Here is a 20760-nt window from a genome sequence, read left to right on the forward strand (position 1 = left end):
CTGCTGAGTGTGACATTCTTGTTGGCTGGAGAGGTTGGTAACATTCTTGTTTCCTTTATGGTGTATTGTACTCATATATCTGAGTCCTCTGCTTTGTGGTCAAATGTCCAATCATCTGCTCTGTGGTCATTAGTCTGCATAATGAAAGTTAAATTCCTTCCTGTGTGTGAATCACATTGTCCTTTATCAACTAGCTAGTTTTTCTTATACTGTTGTTTCCAATCCTGTGTTATTGCTTTGTTGAAGTTGATTTTCGTCAACATGACTTGCATGCTGATATTCCCCTGCCTTGCTGCCAGTAGTAGGCTTTTTGTCCAGGTCATACCTACCTGGACATAAGCTTTGTTTTAGTTAACTTCCAAAAGTTTGTCCTCATGAATTGAACTTATTGTTATCCTTGCGTATATACAAGTCTTTTCTTACTCTGCTTGAACAGGATTTTATTAAGGCCAGCTATTTCAGTGTCCCTCATACCCATCCCTTTCTTTGACCCTTCTACACTAGCTTTTATGACATTTTGAAATATGAAACCTGGCCTTTTGTCCTATGAAAGCTAAGGCTATTATTTAAAGCATAGTTAGCTAAGGGTGGCAAATATTTTATAAAAGGCAAGCAATTGTGTCTAAAACAATTACAATAAGTTGTTGGCAAATGTATCTTTCAAAGAGTACTATGAAACAGCACACTTGTTAACATTTTGTATGTATTTCCTTTCTGTAGGTGACTTTCTCCCGCCCCCACCTCCACCCTTAGATGACCCTGGAACCCTTCCACCTGGACCTGGAAACTTCCCTCCACCTCCACCACTGGATGAAGGCACTTTCAAAGTGCAGGTAAGAACAGTGGTAGAAGTCAGGGTTATAACATGTGATAGGAATCCTGGGAAATTCAGTGATGCTTTCTGTGTTTATGAGCATTTACCCAGAGTATTTCCCCAGCTTTGCAGCTTACAAGGATTTAGCACACTTTAGTGCTAAATGTCCAAACCATGCTTCTCAGAGTTCTGCTGGCTTACACTCTTAAGCCATGGAAAGATTTTTACCTACTAAGTTCATCTTACACTCTTAAGCCATGGAAAGATTTTTACCTACTAAGTTCATTTTAGAACCAAGATGGTTTTTTTTTTTTTTTTTTTTTTTTTTGAAGTGCTATTTGAAAAGTCTACACGTTTTTCCCTCTTTCCATAAGTTTTGTATTTTATATAAATAAGAATAATATTTAAGGCTCTGCTTGTTCAGTGTGGGCCCTCACTGGCAGCGACATTGTTTTCACGAGACAAATAGTAAGACACCATAGGGCCTTATCTTCTAGGTGTTCAAAGATGAATGTTAGGTGTGTATCAGTGATATGTGAGCACTACGTTCTGCAGAATACAGACTCTTAACTCCAGTTCGATGCAGAAGCGGCAAGAAAAATATTTTTGCGGTGAGGTCAGTACCTCCAGTTAAAGCTGAAGACACCATGCCATGATAGAAAAATTATAAATTTATGTAGATTGCCATTCTCAGATAAAGTGACATGAGTGTAGATGTACTGATAACAATTGAGAACTTGCTTAGATAAATCCTGATTTTTCAGGTAAGATGGAATCAAATATCAGAACCTGTGAGCTACAACCAGAGCATTCACCCTGTGTTGATGCTGGTGACTATGGTGCGGTTTATTCTGTTATTCTGGCTGCCTTTGTATGTGTTCGCAATGTTCCAAGAACGGTTAGGGTCAGATCTGCTGTCCTTTCTCTTCAAGTATACTTTGGGAGAACAAAGCAAAGATTATTCAACTATTTCCCAAATAATCTTTGTTCCTATATAGATAATATCTGAGTAATGGGATATCCTGAGACATGAAAGGAAGGCAGAGTTTGCACATGTTATAACTTGTAAGTAAACAGAGGACAAGCCCTGTGCATTCGGGTGGGGGATGTGGTAGGGGAAGCAGACACAAGGTGACTTTGGTGAGTGGAACCTCCTCAGGATAGTACCATACTTAAACAAAGGTTTAAAGGACAGGTGGATTCTCGCGGAGTATATTTTAATGTGTTTTCATCATGTTTCAGTAAAATATTCTTGCCTGCTTTTTATATACTGTTGTTTTCTATTGGATGCTTCTTTATGTGTTGTTAATGGACATGATTTTATAATTCTCTTTTGCTTTCTTTCCTGGATTACTAGTAAATATATTATGCTATATTTGGGATATTTCACTCCAAGGATTGGCTGAAAGTCTGCAGTTTGAAAAGTAGTTCAGAGTGTATTCTGAGTTAGGGAATATGGGCAGATCACACAGAGTCCTAGTTAGTTGTCCTTTACAAAGAAAGTAGCCGTACCTCCTTAAAAGTTGATAACATACCAGTGTTTCTCAACGTACTCATTGATATAACTAGATGATATTTTGATATTTCTGCTGATATTATGGAATACAAATAATAGCAATGATACTAATGGGATTATCAGATACTATGTGCAGCTGATACTAATAATCCTATGGGAAGCTACTAATCAGAGTAACAGTAAAGTTTTGTTCATGGGTTCCAATTACAAATCATCCAACCCATGAATATAGGATCTTTATACCAATTACTCCTTGCTTTACTTTTATCTGTGTTGGAATAGTTTCATTGTGAATAGTCTTCACATCATTAAAAATTGTATATCAACTTATTCATGTTTTTGTTGCTTCTATGAATGTGACTTCTTTTTTGAATTCTTTTTCACTGTTGACTGCTTACATAAATAACCTATTTACCTTTATATGTTGGTTTTATATTGTGCAATTTTATGGAATTTATGTATTAATTTAATAATATTTTCTAGAGTCTTGGTTTTGTCCGTGTGTGTTCACTTTGTCTGAAAACAGGCACAATTCCTTTTCCTTCTTTTCCAGTTTAGACTGCTTTTAATTCTTTGTCTTGTCTAATTGCCCTGGCTAGGACTGCCAGTACTGTGTTGAATAGTATCAGTGAAAGTGGTCTCCTTGTCCTGTTCATGGGGCTTTCATGAAAATTACAAAAAGTCTCTTTCTATGTGGACTTTGTTCTGATAAATGTACTCAAGCCATGGCTTTGTTTTTGAAGAGGAAGGAAATAAACAAGAAGTCTGTTGCCATGTTGGCTTATGTTCTCTGTAAAACAGAAGGGAGGATGATAAAAAATAAAGCAGTGTTTGCCAAATGGAAAAGGACAAATCTGGTAGGGAGAGGGTGTTGTTTTTGAAGCTCTTCATATGACATTCTTGGTAACTTAAAAATGATGCCTGTGTCCTTACGGGCAGGAGTGGTAGTGACTGCCCCTACTCTGGTTGGGCATCAGCACCTTTACGTAGAGGTCATTGTAGCTGATGCAGTGTCATCACTGAGGACAAGTTTGCATTTTTCCCTCTCAACTCTGGTAAAGCCTCATCTTGCCAATTCCAGCTCATAGCTGGTAGATGTGTGTTTTATGTAGAAGTCTGTTTATATTCCCAGCCAGATTTTCAGCTCCGAGCCAGAAGGCTGTCTACTACTAAGTATGGCTATTGCAAGATACTCAGGGCTGAAAGGTGGTCATTGAATCTAACCCTGGGGACAGATTTTTAGAATATAGCACTTTCAAACATCCACTGAGGTGTTTAATTCCCGACCCGCTTTGGAAATGGGGAGACTGAGACCCAAAGAGATATTTGTAGATACCCTGGTTCTGACAGAACTGTTACCTGGCCATAACCCCCCCACCACCACTAGTGATTGTTTTTGTGCTCTACTCAGCTTGTCCTAGTCCTCTATTCAGCTGTAAGGCTCTCTGCTGACGAATAGGGGGTTGCATGTTGTATCTGGTAAGAACAGGTGTTGCTGGAGTTTAGCTTGGCTTGCTGAAATTTTGATATATGCTATATAAACTTCCATACAAAAGCAAATAAATATTTACTGCAGAAAAGTATTCTTGTTTTGAGAATTCACATTTTTCATGGAAAGATGAATCAGAATGCAAATGGAAGATTTGGTTTGCTTTCTTTTCATTTTCTTCATTTGTAACCTTTCTGACTGCAAAGTTCACACTGGCCCTTGGCAGTCCCTGTATTAATTTGTTCCTTCCTCATTCTAGATTTAATAAATACACTCAGTAGGTAGACACATTATGCTACAGAACTTTCTGCTTCAGAACTTGGCCTCCTCATTCTGGCATTCTGGGTGTTCAAGCTTGGCACTATGCTCTCAGTTGATGTCACAGTCTGTAAATCTCTTTTCAGTCAGTCAGCCCATGAGCAGATACACAGTATTGCTTATCACTTGGACAAGAGGACAGAATATCTTTTTAAAGGTATTTTAAAATATGTTTTAACTACTCTTGTTTTCCAGAAAATTAGACATCATACACTTTACTCCTTACTATTCTTTTAATTGGTATTTGTTTTAATTTTATGTAAAAAAAAAAAAAAGGACACAAATACAGTGAGGCAATGGGTATAGATAAGGAGAGAGATTAGATGTAACACACACACACACACACACTCACACACACACAAACACAGGGCAAACCACATGCTTAGATTTCTAAGTTGCTTGGTAGCTTCTCAAGATCCACCTGGCTCTCTGTGTGGTCCTTTGGCTGATCTTTTCATGACCTCCAGGAAACCACCCTTGGCTTGACCTGGCTTGTGGTCTGACTCTGCAGCTTGCTTCTCCTTGCCTAGTGTGCAGAAGATACAGGTCTTGGGTTGTCCTTTCCCTATTTGTATTTGCTCAGGCTTGATGCTTACATTTGCTTGTATCAATTCAATCTTTCCACTGCAAATAAATTTTTTTATCCAAAAATGATTGGCTCAACTCTTAAAATTTTCATATTCAGATACAATCTTTCCATTTAACATTTATTTTTAGTGACTTTCTTCCTATACTATTGGAGAATAATGTACAAAGGGACAGTTGAGACTGGATGTGGGCAGGGGAGAAGGGGGGCAGTGTAACACAAAGAGCTGAGCAGCAAAGTTATGGAGATAGGCTGGCATCTAAGGATTAATTGAACACAGTCGCATGAACTAGGCATAGATTGAGTGTGCACTGAAAAAGAAGAAGAGAAAAAAACCCCAATTCCTGCAAATGAGATTACAAACTCGACTCTTAAAAAGAATTTAAAACCAGTATATGTGCATGGTAGCTGATAATCACTTTCCTATTTGCCCATTTTACACTATTTTAGGCATGATGAGCTCAGGTCCATAACCATGGTCACCTTCCTTTGTGAGCCCATTGGTGTAGTCTGGATGAATCTTATTACAGATGTTTCCTTTACCTCTGTCCATCAGTATGATGAGGGAGGAGGGCAAAGATTCAGAAGCAGATCCAGAATGCTGATCCCAAGATGGTGATAGTGGGGTACATTGTAGGATCATGGATAGATTGACCAGAAGAAGTTCCAATCCATGCTAATCCACATGCCCTTTTCTTAGGGCATCGATTCAAGACATTTGACCCATGAAATTATATGTGAAGGCTCTTCTCTTTTGTCACCCTTCACTCTCTTCCTTTTTGGTCAATTGACTGTAATTGATTTGTAGGTAGTGGTCCTCCTGGCTGAAGAGGAGAAATAAGGAGGTGCCTGATTTAGTGATTTTTCTCCTCCCTGTATGTGTATGTTTGGAGAGAGAGAGAGAGAGAGAGAGAGAGAGAGAGAGAGAGAGAGAGAGAGAGAGAGAGAGAGAGAGAGAGAGAGAGAGAGAGCGCCAGCCAGAAGACAGACTGGTTTGTTCTTTGACAATTTTTGAATTTGGTCAATGTGATTTGCCAAAAGTGAATGCCAGACTTTGCCTGTTTGCTTTTTGTTCTGATTCAGCCTTTGGATTTTGGAAATTTGTTCTTGTAAACTCTTATAGACAGAACTAATAGTAGGTATTCTAGTAATTCCTTGATAATATTGAATCTTTGACAAGGCATATCCTACCTTCTCTTCCTCCTCTTTGCTTGTCTTCTTTTTGTAAGGTACCAGGAATCAAACCTAGGGCTTTGTCCTTCCCATGCTCCTGGTTAACATCATCCACAACCTGTCTTTCAAATTTGCACATTTCCTTTGCTGGGTGCATTTGTAAGGAAGAATTGTGTTTCGGGCCAGCCTGGGCTATGCAGCAAGATCCTGTTTCGAAGTCAAAACAAACAAATGTTGAATTCATATGAGTTAAATTTCTTGGGATTTCATTCTGGAATTTATGTGTATACCCAACTTTACCAAGCCAGATACACATCTGTGCAAAATAATCCAGGACACATCTGTGCCATCACTGATGGAAAATTAGCGAATCTCTGGTTAAATAATCCCTGAGGAATTTAGTTGGTCCTGGCCAGTTCTGGTTGACTGTGAATTAGCGAGTGTGGTTGGCTCTCAGCCATAGTTGTGTGTAGGCGATGAGTTACTATGCTGTGTACTCCAGACACCTTCCTTGGGCAGAGGAATATGAGCCTATAGTTGGCTCCTTTTGATTTTTGGAAGTTCATATCCATTTTGTCTTTCCCATCATTAATTTTAATGTCTTCATCAAGGATGAATGGTACTTTTTTTTTCCTTTGCGTTGCATGGGGCTTTAAATATTTTCTACTTACAAGAAGTAATGTCAGGAAATCATGTAATATAGATTAAAATTTTTCAAATATTTTAAAAATCAAAGCATACTCTTACATATATGCCTAAAATATATACCAAGTAAACCTTGCATAGAACTTGCTTTTCTTTATCTCATGTGTTATTAAAACCCTTTATTGAGTGCTATTTTTAACATGATTATTATACCTTAGGCTGGACTATGTGAACACATCTCTGTGTACTCTGGTTTCCAGGGCTCTGTTATGTCAGTTTGTGTTTACTTTCTGTTGCATTCTTCTTCCTGATTCTACCATTTTTGACTGTGTTTACTCTTTCTGCCATAGTGCTTCATGAGGTCATTTTATGGAAGGCTATATGAATAATCTGTTCTCCCAATTTTCTAGTATTGGACAATCCCTTATGTCTGAGTAAGTCCTATGTGAAAGTATAAGAGTAGATTCAAATTTACCATATCAAATACTCTACAAAGGTCCTGTATTACTTGTTATGTTGATTGTTCATGAGAAATTTGATGCGTTCCCATTCCACCCCCCTTTAATGTAATTTACGTCACTCATTGCTATACTTGAAAAGGGAACCTTTTAACCTTTCATTTACCACAGTAATTCTTCTTTATATTATTTTTGCGATCATTTTTCAAATACTGTGTTCCCTCTTCTGTATCTGGCATAATGCATATGGTAATCTACTTCATGGTGTATAGTGTTGTAGAAGTTCCTTTGTAACCCTGTCAATTCTCTCTGCTTCTTTTCTCACTGTTCCTTAGATTTTAGTATTTTGTATTGATAAATCTTGATAATTTCTACCTCTCTTCTACTCTCTCAAACCTGCCTAGTAGTTGATTGTTTCTTATTATGTTATTTGTATATAGAGTATGGTTTTGCTCTCTTTCTCCTAATCAACAATTTCATTTTGTTCATGATCTTTTTTTTTTTTCTGTTTATCTTTCGTTAGTTTTTTTTCTCTTAAGAAGATAGTTTTAAAGTCTGTGCCAAACCATTTTACTGTGATGTATTTCATCTAAGTTGTTTCCTTTTTCATGCTTTTATTCTGAATATTTCATCGTTTTTTTTTAAACTTTTTTTGAGATTTTTTTTTCTATTACTGTTGAAAAATGCAAAAATGCACACTTTAAACTGAAATATATTGGCATCTCTGGAAATAAGATCCCCTCACCCCTAGACTTTGCTGTATTTCTCTTTCCTTCTTTTGGGGGGTGGTGCTGGGGATTATTTTTGCTTGTTTTTTTTTTTTTTTTTTTTTTTTTTTTTTTGGCTGGAATCACCCTTAGATAAAACCTGGGAGAGTTGGATACCTTTTTTAAGTGCACTCCCTCTCCTGAACATGTGGGAGAACTGTCTGATTTCATTCATGTATGCTATACTTTGAACATCAGTGTGTGTTCCCTGCAAAACAGGAGACAGTGACATACACAGGGCAGTTCTAAGTGTCTGCTCTTAAATCCTTGGGAAGACACAGTGCCATAGTGGAAACTGGGCAGCTGCCTCTGTGAGTGGAATCAATTGAATCCTTGCAGAAATCTTTGGTACTTGGAATGTGAAGCACTCTCTGCCTTTCCTGCTTGCCCTAGGGAGACTTGAGTACCTGCTTGCCAAGGTGGGGTGTTGTACTGTACTAAGAAATGAGATTGACCTAAATTAACCACAGTTCACCAGGCTTCTGCTTTCATGCAGGAATTCTTCAAAAGACTGCAGAGTTCCAAATCTGTTGCACCTTAGAGATTATGTCATTTCTGCATTTGTCCAGTGGGCAGGGCTAACTTCCTTTTATGCTTGCCACAATGCCATCTTCCCAGAACCTGCTGTCTGTGCTTTGATCCCCAGATACATTCCCCTTACTGGATCTTCTTCCTTCCTGGTTGTATTTGTAGTGCCCAGTGAGATTTCTTCCTTTAAGCTTCTATCTTCTCCCATTAGAAACAGGAATGCTAAGGGAATCAGCTTAGTCATTGTTCATTTGATGGCTGGATCCAATTATGATTCCTACTATGTTTTAACAACTGTAGGACTCATCACTTATCCTTCAGTTCTTTACATGGGAAAGCCATCTTTATCATCATGCTCAATGTTCCCCAAAGTTTATTCCTTAACTTATTATAAAATGTACATTTGGTTTGAAACACCACTATATTTTCTCATATCCCATACTCTAAACCCCTTGGTCCTCTGATCATTTTTCACATGTCCTGTTTTGTTCCCGTATTCATCAGCAAGGTCTTTGGGCATGAAAATGATTCTCAGATTTGTTCCAGTCCATTTATTTCACTGCCCATCATTTTAGTGCATTCTTTCTCCACATTACAAATGATTCATCACTTTTTTTCTATTTCTTTCATATTCCAGCTGAATATCCATAAATTTACTGTTCAAGAAATTGATGTTTTCTTCCTGTGGGTGTCTTACTTCCTGCCATGTGAAATTTCTTCTTTTATCTAGCTGTTAATGGTACCCCATGACCTACCTTACTCATACCCCAGTTAGTTCTATGTATGACCTTTGCTCTTGATCTGACGTTACTGTTCTTAACAAATGCCAAGTTAATTTTCCCTATTTCATTTTGCTGCCTGGTACTTCCTCATCTTTGGACTTTCCAGCAATCCTTTTAATTAAAAGAAAAAAATGTGTCCTTTATTTTTACTCTCTCTTCCTCAAATATGCCTAATGCCCTGCCTCTGTCTCTATATCTGACTTGACACAAACTGATGTCCCATGGCTTAATGATAAAATGCGCCCAAGGTTCCTTACTACACATTTCTCAGCTTCACATGCAAAATGTCAATTTCACTGATATTTTCCTAGAAGATTCTTCTATGTAGCAATGTGTGCCTCGTTGTAAACACTAGAGTGAAATCTGTTAGGCTACTGTGATAATAGGTTAATGCTACTTAATGTTACTTAATGTTCCCATCATCTAATGTATGCCTCTTTGTGGAGTGATGCAATTAGTTCATGTACATTAATCCTGACTCTCATCTATATTTTATCAAACCAGAATTACAACATAGTATGGAGGAGTCCTGTAGAAGTAATTTAATATCATAAATTGCAAACTCTCAGATTTGGTTGGTCCTTTCCAGACTGTTCTTGTGATAAGGAGATTGGAGGCCCACATTTCTTAACTTGACCACTTGCCCATTGCAACACAGTTACTAGGAAAGTTGACTACTAATTCAATGACAAGTTTCTGTATATCTGGCTGTCTATTCTTTTCATTTCCTTTTTAGTCCCTTCCTAAAATGTGTACCATTGTTCCTATATCATCCATGTTCCTCACTTTGTTCTGAGGATATAGACTAGCAACTTAGTTGGTATTTGTGGATTGTTTGAGTCTGTCATTTGATAGGAAATTTTGCAAAGTAAGCTATGAACTATGTTCCACACTTACCTGTTTGATACTATTGTGAACTCCTGAAGGGTTCATCATGGACTACTTCTGTTCGCTTGGAGTAGTAAGGAAAGGGAGCAGGAGAGGAAGTTATATACATCTTGAGCAAATCAAGGTTTTCTATTTTTAGTCTTCTGCTACTGTTTCAAAAATACAGCCTCTGTTCATGGCAGCCTCACATGTGTTTCCTTAGTGCCTTTTCAAAAAGGGGGAAATAAATATGGGATTTTTTTTTTTTTTTTTTGGTAGTGAAAATAGTAAAATCACATAGATTTCCCCTTTTTCTGTTGGTGAAACTTCAACTGCCCTAGGCACAGATTTCTCAATTTCAGCTCTGCATGTCAAAGGATACCACATAGAACAGGAGACTGGAGCCAATAAAACCCAGTATGATGAGATATGCTACTGAAACCTTACAGGACAGTGCAGTAGGGGGAAGACAGTAGCCATTGTGATTGCTACTCCATATTCAATGGCCTGCTTGCCCAGCTATGGAGTTGCCCTTGGAGAAAGGGGCCTCAGAACTGGTTATACAGGGATAGCGTGCTGTATTCTTTTGCTAAAGCTATGCCTTCTCCATAACTTTCCTTGCTAGCATTTAGTCTGGATGTCTCACAATCCCTGCCCCCAGCCCTGACAAGTGGGTTATTCTCTTCATCAGTTATGGTTGCGTTTGAAGATTGTTTCCAATCTAAAGCTTTATGGTTTATTAGAGAACAATAAAAAGCTGCATGCTCATGCCTGTGATGATCCAGTGTGTTCTCCAAAGGGTGGAGCACAGCTGAGCTAGGCTGTGGCTGGAAGGGAGCATTTTATGAAGTACGAGCAGCTATATGAAGGGGGCAGAGGTTGTGGGGGCATTAGGGACAGGGCACAGGATCTCTGTAGGAATCTCACTTTCCTTAGGGTAGATGGTTTGGCATGTTTTGTGTTTGAGGATAAGAGTGTCTTCTGAGGCAAATGTGAGTGTGTATTACTAGAACATATGTTGATAACATTCTCTCATTAAGGAGAGGTTCTATGCAGTTTCCAAATAGTATTATGGCAGGATAATGAAAATAATGCCGTCCTAATTTATAGATTTTTATATATTGTTGTCATTGTTCTTTAATTGAATTTATATTAAGTTCCAACAGGCTGCTACAAATAGTGTTAACTTATAGTTGATTTTTTTTAGAACACTCAGAAGATTTATAAATACCAACAAATGGAAAGTTATGACCTACCCTTGTAGGTCATAAACATATTTGCCCTTTCTACAAATGTGAAGGGAAGTAGGCTGCTTTCAACGCTCCTAGGACTGTGGATGAGATCCAAGAACTGTTAAGTATTTTCCATCATTAGGAATTGGATTAGAATGTATTACTTAGGAATTATGCTTAAATATGCTTAGAGTTGTGAGGTCTTAATTAAATTGTTCCACTTACTACTTTTACTATTTGGGTTAGCAACTGGCTGCCACTATATTTCAAATTTAGTGTAGCAAACAACTTGGAAAGAGTCTAAATGCTTAGTGCTCACAACTTTAGATTTGTTCAGTATAGGAGAGGTACCTTTTAATAGATATCTCAGATACTTCTGCCATCAAAGACAGCTTTGCTACCCTTTGATACCCAATTCCTTCCTATCTTTGTCATCACAGCCTTTCCCTAGAGCCAGGACATTGTCCTTCATCCATTAACAGTCTCCTAGAACTTAACTAGTGCAATCCTCCAGGAGAAGCATTACGCCTTACCAATTACTGAAAACCTATTGCATGATCAGCCTTGTGACTATCATGTTCTTCCCTTCACCCGGTCTCCAACTTATCTTTCTGGGGTTGTTTGATACTGTTACCCTTTTCTTAAGCAGAAACCAGAATGAAGAGCATATAAGTTGTTAAAGAGTAGGCGTCTTTAGATCCTCCCATTTAAATCCAGTGGGATTTATATTTCACATTAAGTTTGAACCACTTTGTGGCACCGAGGAAGAGTTAAGTCAGTTATAAAGCTTTTAGACTTGGTTGATGTGAAATATTGCTTACAGATAAACTTCATGAGGGAAAAGGTGGGAAGGCAAGGCAGGATGAGCAGTTCAGGTTTTAATTATTCCTTTGTTTGGTGATTTTATTCATACAGACTCAGCCATGAACCATTGCTAAGGGCACAGTAGGTCTTTGATTATCATTGACTCTGAGTAGACTATGAACAAGGAAGCATTTGTCAGCAATGCCTGCAATGAGCCGTGGGCAGAATTCTAGACCAGAGGAAGGATTTTAAAGTTCAGACAAGAATAGAGAGTCTTGAAAAGACATCATCCCTTGTCACCTTCAGAATTTCTTCCATCCTTTGGATGGTGATGTCACTTGTCATGGCTAGCTGTTAATTTGTAATGCACCCACAGGTTAGGTACTTCCTTAAGTCAAGGTTGTTACATTGCAGAATTCCATTCGTTCCTAATTGGGCGAGTTCTGCGGCTTTCTGCTTTTGTCTCATACTCACTTTTTATCAATGGTAACCTTGGGCATAAAAATAGGAATTCCTGTTGGGAGTGTTAATGTAAACTATCTGAGCACTTCCTAAAATATATGTGATTCATACCATGTGTTTGTTCCCACATCAGCACTGAGTCCCAAGTTGCAATTACCCATGCCCACTCTCTGCTTTGTCATGGGGCTGTGTTTATCCCTTAACCAGCTACATCTGGGAGTAGGGCCAAGCTTCTTGTAAGATCTATACATGTGTATCGTGTGATCATTCATGACTCTTTGTGTCTAACCTCGCTTTGCTCTTTCCCGAAGAGCAGTGTTATTGGCAGACATGCTTATATTGCACTGTTCATTGTCGATAAATGAGTCAAATAGTATCCTTCGTCTAAGGTCTCCTCAGTTGCTGATTTGTCCATGCAGCTCTATCTGATTTTACTCTTTGTCTGCTCTTTCTGTTTTGATTTGTTTTCTCTCATGTCTTTTGCCCCATACAGAGTACCCACATGTACTCTGCCTTCTCATGAGATTTGTAGATAAATTCATATTCGGAGGACTGGTCCTCCTTTCTTTCTCCTTCCTTTTCTCTGTCTCTTCTCCATCCCTTCTTATTCCTATGTGCTTACTTCCAACATTACCATTTACTTTCTTGTCCATTGTGCCAATACATTCTGAATATTTAACGTCATTTATAGAAAAGTGAATGAAATGATCCTGCATAGGGTACTAGATGTCAAATTAGATTGATATCAAAGCTTTGGCTTCCTTTTGGAATTTTAATGTATGTGTGTGTGTGTGTGTGTGTGTGTGTGTGTGTGTGTGTGTATACACACACAAAAATAGGTGTGTGAGTGTGTAGAGGCCAGAAGTGACTCATTCAAGTAGCCTGACTGGCAGTTAGCTCCAGGAATCTGTCTGTGTCTCTATCCCGAACCCCACCTCAGCTCTGGAACTATTGGTGCTTAACTGCCATTTCCCCCCTTTTTGTAAGTGCAGGGAATCTGAACTCAGTTCGCCATGTTTCTTGGGTATGGTGGCTGATCTATTGTCCACTTGACACTAACTGGAGTCATGTGAGAGGAGGGAACCTTAATTAAGGCACCGACTCCATAAGACCTGTTATTGAAGGGGGAAAGCACAGTCCATTGTGGGTGCTTCCATCCCTGAGATATTGCTCCTGGGTTTCACAAGAAAACAGGCTTAATAAGCCATGGGGAGCAAGGCAGTAAGCAGCACTCCTCCATGGCCTCTGCATCAGCTCCTACCTCCAGGTTCCTGCCCTGTGCAAGTTCCTCTCCTGATTGCTTCTGATGATGAAGAGATGATGAGCAATGCCTAGAAGCGTAAGCCAGATAAAGCCTTTTCTCCCCACATTGCTCATGCTATTTCACCACAGCAATAGTAACCCAAACTAAGATATGGGAAAGCACTTTCCCTGCCTGCTGTCCACCAGCACTCTGGAGCCTGTCTTTTTATGTGCTTGCATGTATACCTCCTTTCTTGATGATTTAGTAAGTCCATTTCATGTTAGCTTGACTGTGGACAGTCTTTCCTTTTTGACATTCCATTTTGGTGTAAAGCCACATGTAAGGAGTTTGCAAAGAGACACTTGTAGCTCTAGCTCCAGTTTTTCTATCTCCTGCCTGCATGGCCTGAAGTAGGCTCCATTTGATCTTCTAGTTCGGTTAAACATGGATAATGAGATCCACAGGTTTCTGTGGCTGCGGGAATACTTCTTGAGGTGCTTGTGAAGCTTTTCTAAGTGTAACTCTCTCTGTTGACAATGACAGTGCAATAGAGTCTGTGTAGGCTGGGTACAGCGACCCAGATTACTCAGTATTGACTGCTGCATGCTCAAAGGAAAAAGAAGTTTGGCAAGGAGAAAATAGCATCTAGACTTGGGGTGCTTCTTCGGCAGCTCATCTACCTTTTATCACTGGGAAATACGATTCCTTTAACATTCAGTAATTCATCATAGACATGGCTTCCACTTGAGGCCTTTGTGATTAGATGTAATGTGTGTCTTGACTTTTTCTCCCCTAACTCCTTGGTGGAATCAAGCCAGTGTCATCTTGTTAGCTTTTCTTTTAGCAGCCAGAGACTCTTAAACAGTGGATGTCCTCTAGAAAAATGTTACCACTCATTCTACTTGAAATGAATGTTTCAAGCTATATCTGTAACTTCTGCAGTCCCACCTATCGAAGCAATGTTTAAGCTGAATGGAAGGAGACTAATGTGATTAAAAGGGAGGCTATCAGTGAAAATAACAAAATACATCACACACTAAATTACAACTCTTATACCCCAGTATTGCCAGGTCGGCTGCAGTTGTTGAATAGACGCAACAGCAATTCCTTCTCGTAAGAAAGCAGAAAGAGCAAATCCCAGCTCATATTGCTGGTAAGAGGTTTAGAAAGGGACAGTGATTTGCCCAGCTGTGCCCTGTATGTGGGGGCAGAGCCAGGATCAGATGCCCAGTATGGAACTTTATTCCCAGTCTGTCTCTGTTGCCCACAGAGTCCTGAGGTTGAATGATTAGTAGGAAGTAGCATATTTGGGTGTAACATGTCAAAGTAGTTGCTCATTTTCTGACCTTAGCACATCTGTGATCTTTAGGACAGAGACATTGTGCAGCCTCATTTTCTCCTGAATGTGGCTATTGGAATTAGGGATCTGAGGTAACAGGTCTACATGTCTCATGGTTATCACATGACCAAGTGACTGCTAAGCTTTTGCCTCCTTATTGAATGAGTAAAATATTGGTAGGTGCCAAAGGTCTGAGTCCAAGGCATATGGACACTGATGGTAGGGTTTCTTTAGTATTTATGTTGCACTGTGGACCAGGATGAAGATGGACTCTTCTTTCTTTTATGTTGCTGTTTGTATCCCATCAATGAGACTAAAAATCGGTGAATGTTGTTTTCTTGGGTCCTTCTAGTCTCAAGGTTTTCTCATTTGAAAGAGGATGTAAAATTAGCTTCCTTGTTTATTTTATAAGCTTCTGAAATGAGCTTATGTTTTTTTTGACATTGGAGATGTTTCTTAGTATGTGTGGGGAAAAGGGGGCACCTTCTAGCCTTTCAGCACTGCTAATGAGCTGTTGTTATCTTAGACAAGCCAAATCATCTCTTTATGAGTATTTTATTATGGATGAAGGAGGTTGTTGGAAGAGCTATTTGAGTGTTCCTTGCCTTCTAGGTCTAACATTTCATTAGTCTGCCTGCCCTTTTCTGTGCTAATCGTTGCCAATCTCTGTCATGAATCTGCCTTCTCTGCACACCCTGATTAGTTGTTGTCCTAGTTAGTTAGGGTTTCTTTTCCTGTGATGAAACACCATGACTAAGAGTAATTTGGGGAGGAAAGGGATTATTTCATCTTAAACTTGTAGGTGGCAGTCCATCACCAAGAGAAGCAGAGCAGGCATTCAAGAAGAGCAGGACCCTGGAGGCAAGAACTAAAGAGAAAGCCCCTGAGGAGCACTATGTACTGGCTTTCTCATCTTGCTCTCTGTTCACCAGCCCAGGGGTCAATCTTTAATCAAGACTATGCCTCGTAGGCCAGTCTACAGGCTGATCTTATGTAGACATTTTCTGAGTTGCTGCTTCCTTCTCTAACTTTTGTCAAGTTAACAGAAAGCTGGGCAGTACCCTGGTCTTAGCTTCTAGAACAGGAGCCATAGGAGTTTATAGTAGCTTCTTCCTGCCCACTTGTCTGGCAAATCTGTTCTTTCATAGCTCTGGTTATATAGCATGGAATATTTGACTACGACAAAATAGTTTTTCTTGTTTTCCTATTTTGCTGGTGGGATCATCGAAAGATCATCGAAAGCAAAAAGGTTTGAGAACTACTGAACATGAGGCTTGTAGATATCCAAACATTGGTAAATGTATGAACATGACTTATTATACCCAGCTTATTGACCTATTTTGGATCAGAACATGCCTAAATTTTATATCTGCAGTTGAGCTCTTGCAAGACAAAGCATCAATTTTTCTGTTGATACTGGGATCAAAGTATAATAAGTGTGAATTCATATCTTTATTATGTGAATGAGAATTTAAGTGGCATTCTATATGAGCTTGTCTAAGGAGTTTCTTGAGGTTGCTAATGATTGATTTCCATATATATTTTACCATTTCGTAATTTCACCTTCCATTCTTTCAGAAGTTTTTAATTTGTTTTTATTTCTGCTATTGCATACATATCTGGGTTGTTTAAGTCCTTCTTCTATGAATTGCCAGCATACTTAGTCAGATCTTGGGGGTTTCTAAATGTCAGTGACTTTTGTATTCTTGTTGTGATGTTGTGTGTTGGCTCTGATTCTAAGAAACCAGGTTCTGAAGTTGACTATTTTTAATAATTAATTGTTATTTAATTGTTTAGTAATTATTTTATATTTTGATTTAAATATTTTGCTTATCAAATAATTGCATCATTTTCTCCCATTCTTCCCTCCCTTCCTGTGTACTCCAGTTTAACTTCTTTCAAATTGAAGGGCTTTGTCTTCCTCTCTTGTTTTCTTTAGTAGCTAGAAGGAGACCTCCAAAGTCTAATTTGATCACTACTAGGATTCATCCTGCCCCCACACCTCTCACTGAATGCCTACAACTTTATGCTCTGCAGAACAAGACCAGTTCATTTGCACCGAGAAACAGTGAATAGCCTGACTAGTATGCAGCTAGTGAAGCTAGTGTCAGTTCAGGCAAGGACCTTGCATGGTCACCCAAGGTCTTTAGTTGGCAGATTATTGACAGTTTACAGTACCATCTCTCCTATATTAACCAGTAAATAACTGGGATACTTTTACAGTAGTAGAAGATGATTGAAACTGCCTGAATTAATTAGTCATCAAAGTTGGTATCACAAGAGGTGATTTCTAGATGAGTGGACAAGCTTCTTGGTGTGATATGATTAGTTAATCTTGTATCATATCAAGTGTGCAATTTCTGTTCAGCTCATCTGATCTGAATCTAAGAATCAGGTAAAGCCATTTCATTCAGATTTTGTAAGATAAGTTGGCCTAACAAAGCTAGTCTATGCTAAAAGTAGAGGGGACTAAAAATGTTTGTCACCCTAGTATGTGGTCTTTGATTCACTTTTGAATGTAATTTAGCAATAGTAGATGGGTGTGATCCTGGGATGGACCAGTTTTGGAGCATATGTATATATGCATGCTTGTATACATATGTGAATATGCATACATGTATTATTGGCAACATATTGAATTTCTCTGGGATGACACAAATGTTGACAAATTTGGGCTTTTGGAGATCATGCCTGTTGGGATGTTATTAGCTATGGAAGGGTTAGGATAACATTTTATCAAGGATTTAGCTACAGCATTAAGTAGAATTTATAAAGATAGAGTACAGATTTGATGAGTCTTGGGAGTAGATATTTGAAAGAATTCCTTGTTTATTTTTTTAAAAAAGCTTCATTAATTTCTAGTAAGAATATCAAGTATGAGGAATGAATTCCTCAGTGCTTATGTCCCCTGTCTTTTGCCCTTAGCCAGTTAGTTGGCAACAGTTGGGCTAAAGGAGGATAGTTTGCCTTTATTATCCTCCCATGTTATATGTTTGTGACCTGTGTTTTGTATTTTTTTTTTTTTTATGTTCTTGCCGTGATGGAATCATCTCCCTGTAATTCAGCTAGTGACACTGAAAATTACGTCCCTCCACCCAAGTCATATAATAAGTCCCATATGTAGTTTTGGTTGCCATTTAGTCATTTATATGTGTTTGTGAGGTGAGTGGAAATATGTCTTATGGATCTTGTTGGCAGTTCCGTCATGGGGAGCGTGGTGTTTGGATACTCCTCTTTAGCCCTGGCTTTTGTCTTCCTGTCTCATTCTTGTATTATAGTCAGTGAAGTAGTGACAAGCTCTGTATGATTATGATGCAGTGGGACCCTTGGCATCAATATGTTGCCCTGACTTTCTGTGCCAGCATTTCTTTGTAACTATTTCTGTTTCTTGATTCAAGCATGGGGAAGTTTAAAGTTCTATAACAGTTGCAAACTACTGACAAGAATAGATAAGTAGCCTGGGAGCAGACATATCTCTTCATCCTTTTGCTTGGGAGACCTAAGAACAAGTCCATGAGGTCCTTAGAGGATGGATGAATTGCCCACATTGCTGATGAGCTCAGCCTGACTCTTCTGAATGGTTGTCACTCTTCCTGTCCCCTCAGCACTAGTCCTTGGGATTGACTTCCAAATAACATGCATGCAGGCCTTGTGTCATGGGCATTGTTTCTCAAGGAAGGCAGACTTGGATAATGGGATCTTTCTAGTTATGAGTCAAGAGTATGGGAGCTTATTACAATGGTCACTTCATTTGAGTGCCTATGATATCTAGAACAGACACTAGACAGAGCATCAGGAGACTCGTCCTAGTTGGTCTTTAACCTCTGGGAAGTTATTTAACCATTGGATGACTGGCAGAACCACAATGAGAGTGTGCTATTAAGGCATGTTGGTAAGATTGTAGGATCCTTTCAGATACTGAGAATGGTTGAGAGTGTCAAGAAAGGGGTTTGTATGAGAACTTGGACAGAACTGCAGAGATGAAGCCAAGATACAAAAGAGACATCTGGGAGGGAAAAAGTCTCCTTTCCTTGTTCATAATGAGGATCAAAACTAGACTCAAAGCCATTATATGAGGTCAGGTAGGGCAGCTGGGGGTTGTTCCTGTAAAATCACAAGAATGAGTCTAGGGCTCGTTAGTCATTTGCTGCAGCTTAATCTGAGAAAGGGAAGTGGGGATAAGTCCCAGCATAAAGAAGAGCATAGGAGACTTGCTGGTGGAGGTCTACAAGCTTGGGCTGGTTGCACTGTGTAATTACTTGTTGCACTGTTTTGCTCATGTTAATCCTGTGACTTGAGTCTCTGTGGTTTGCATCCTGTGACTCAGAATATAAGCAGTTGGGTATTTTGTGCTATAGTAACGTATAGAAGTTGGACCTGATTATAACCTGTCTCTTTGCTGGTACCCCAAGGGAACACTTAATGAGTGATGCCTACCTCTAGAAGAAGAAGAATTAACAATAGCTATATTATACCTATTAATTTATAGTTACTGGTTGCTATAATTAATGGTATTTATGAAAATCATCGTAATTATAGCACTTACAATTTACAAAGTATGTTCCCATCCACTTTCTTATCTGAGTCTTTAACAGCTCCCTGGCTGAGGCAGGGCAGGTGGTTTTCTCTTTACTTTCTATGGCACAGAAAAGCATTTAACCAGACTTCCATCCAGTGTCCTTTCCAATTTGCTGTGCTAGCTATGTGTGTATTGATGTGTCCATCAAATTTCTGCAGATGGTAATTCGATGTCCACATACAGGAAAACCAAATTCACTGGTTCTCAGTTGCTGTCCTGTGGTGTGATGTGTCCTGCCTATTCATCTAGTGCCTGCTCTGGTTATGGCAAATGTTCTCTGACGTTTCAAAAGTTAAAGAGATGTTTTTCTTGTCTTTTCTTTCCTTTTTTTTTTTTTTTCTTTTTCTTTTTTTAAGATGTTGATACTATTGATCTGTGGGTAAAGATAAGACCCTGAGATAGAGACATCAGTATTATTTCTCTAATAAAAATTTATTAATCTTGATACTTTAGTTATGGTCCAGTAAAACGAGTCAGTGTTTAAATGCAATTGATGGGCAAGTCTGATGACCTGGGTTCTATTCCCAGAGCACATATAAAAGTGGGAGGAGAGAATCAACTCTACAGAGTTATTTTCTAACCTCCAATGCAGGCTATGGCCTGAAGATGCCTATGCATGTGCCCACATGAGAGCATGTGCTCTCTTTCTCTGTCTCTCTCTCTGTCTCTGTTTGTCTCTCTCTATCACACACATACACACACCTCACACTAATAATAAATAGAATAAAATAAGATTAAAAGGTTGAATAAGGCTGAAACTGAGATCCCAACAAAAACCCATCCTACCTATTTTATCTTTTTCCAGTGTGAGCTGGGACAAAGTTCGGAGGGTCTGAGGGTAATGTTTCTGTTTCATAAGTCCAACCTTTGAAGTGCATGCTCCCCAGCCTGCTACTCATTAGAATAAATGTACTCACAGCCCCACCTACTCTGAACCATTTGATTTCTATTTCAGATCCTATAGTAGAGTCCTTCATGCTTTCTGGTATACCTAATGTTCCTACCCAAAAGGCGTTGATACGAGAATGGAAGTGGATGAAAATCCTCGGAATATTGACAGTTTCATTATTCATCTATAATTCTTTTAATGCCTACTAAAACATTTACACAGTTGATGCTGTGGGGAAGACTGTGGGGAAATAGTCTGACCAAAACAAG

General features: G+C 38.9%; 1 protein-coding gene across 1 annotated transcript in view; it reads left to right on the forward strand.

The window, feature by feature from the left end:
• The window catches only part of Lpp (LIM domain containing preferred translocation partner in lipoma), a 421297-nt gene that overhangs the window by 104218 nt on the left and 296319 nt on the right, over positions 1–20760 (forward strand). Inside the window, exon 3 of the mRNA XM_051191238.1 lies at positions 721–833. Coding sequence (XP_051047195.1) covers positions 721–833 — 113 coding nt within the window. The remainder of the gene's footprint in view (positions 1–720; positions 834–20760) is intronic.

This window comes from Phodopus roborovskii, unplaced genomic scaffold (genome assembly GCF_943737965.1).
Source record: "Phodopus roborovskii unplaced genomic scaffold, PHOROB, whole genome shotgun sequence".
NCBI classification, from domain to species: domain Eukaryota; kingdom Metazoa; phylum Chordata; class Mammalia; order Rodentia; family Cricetidae; genus Phodopus; species Phodopus roborovskii.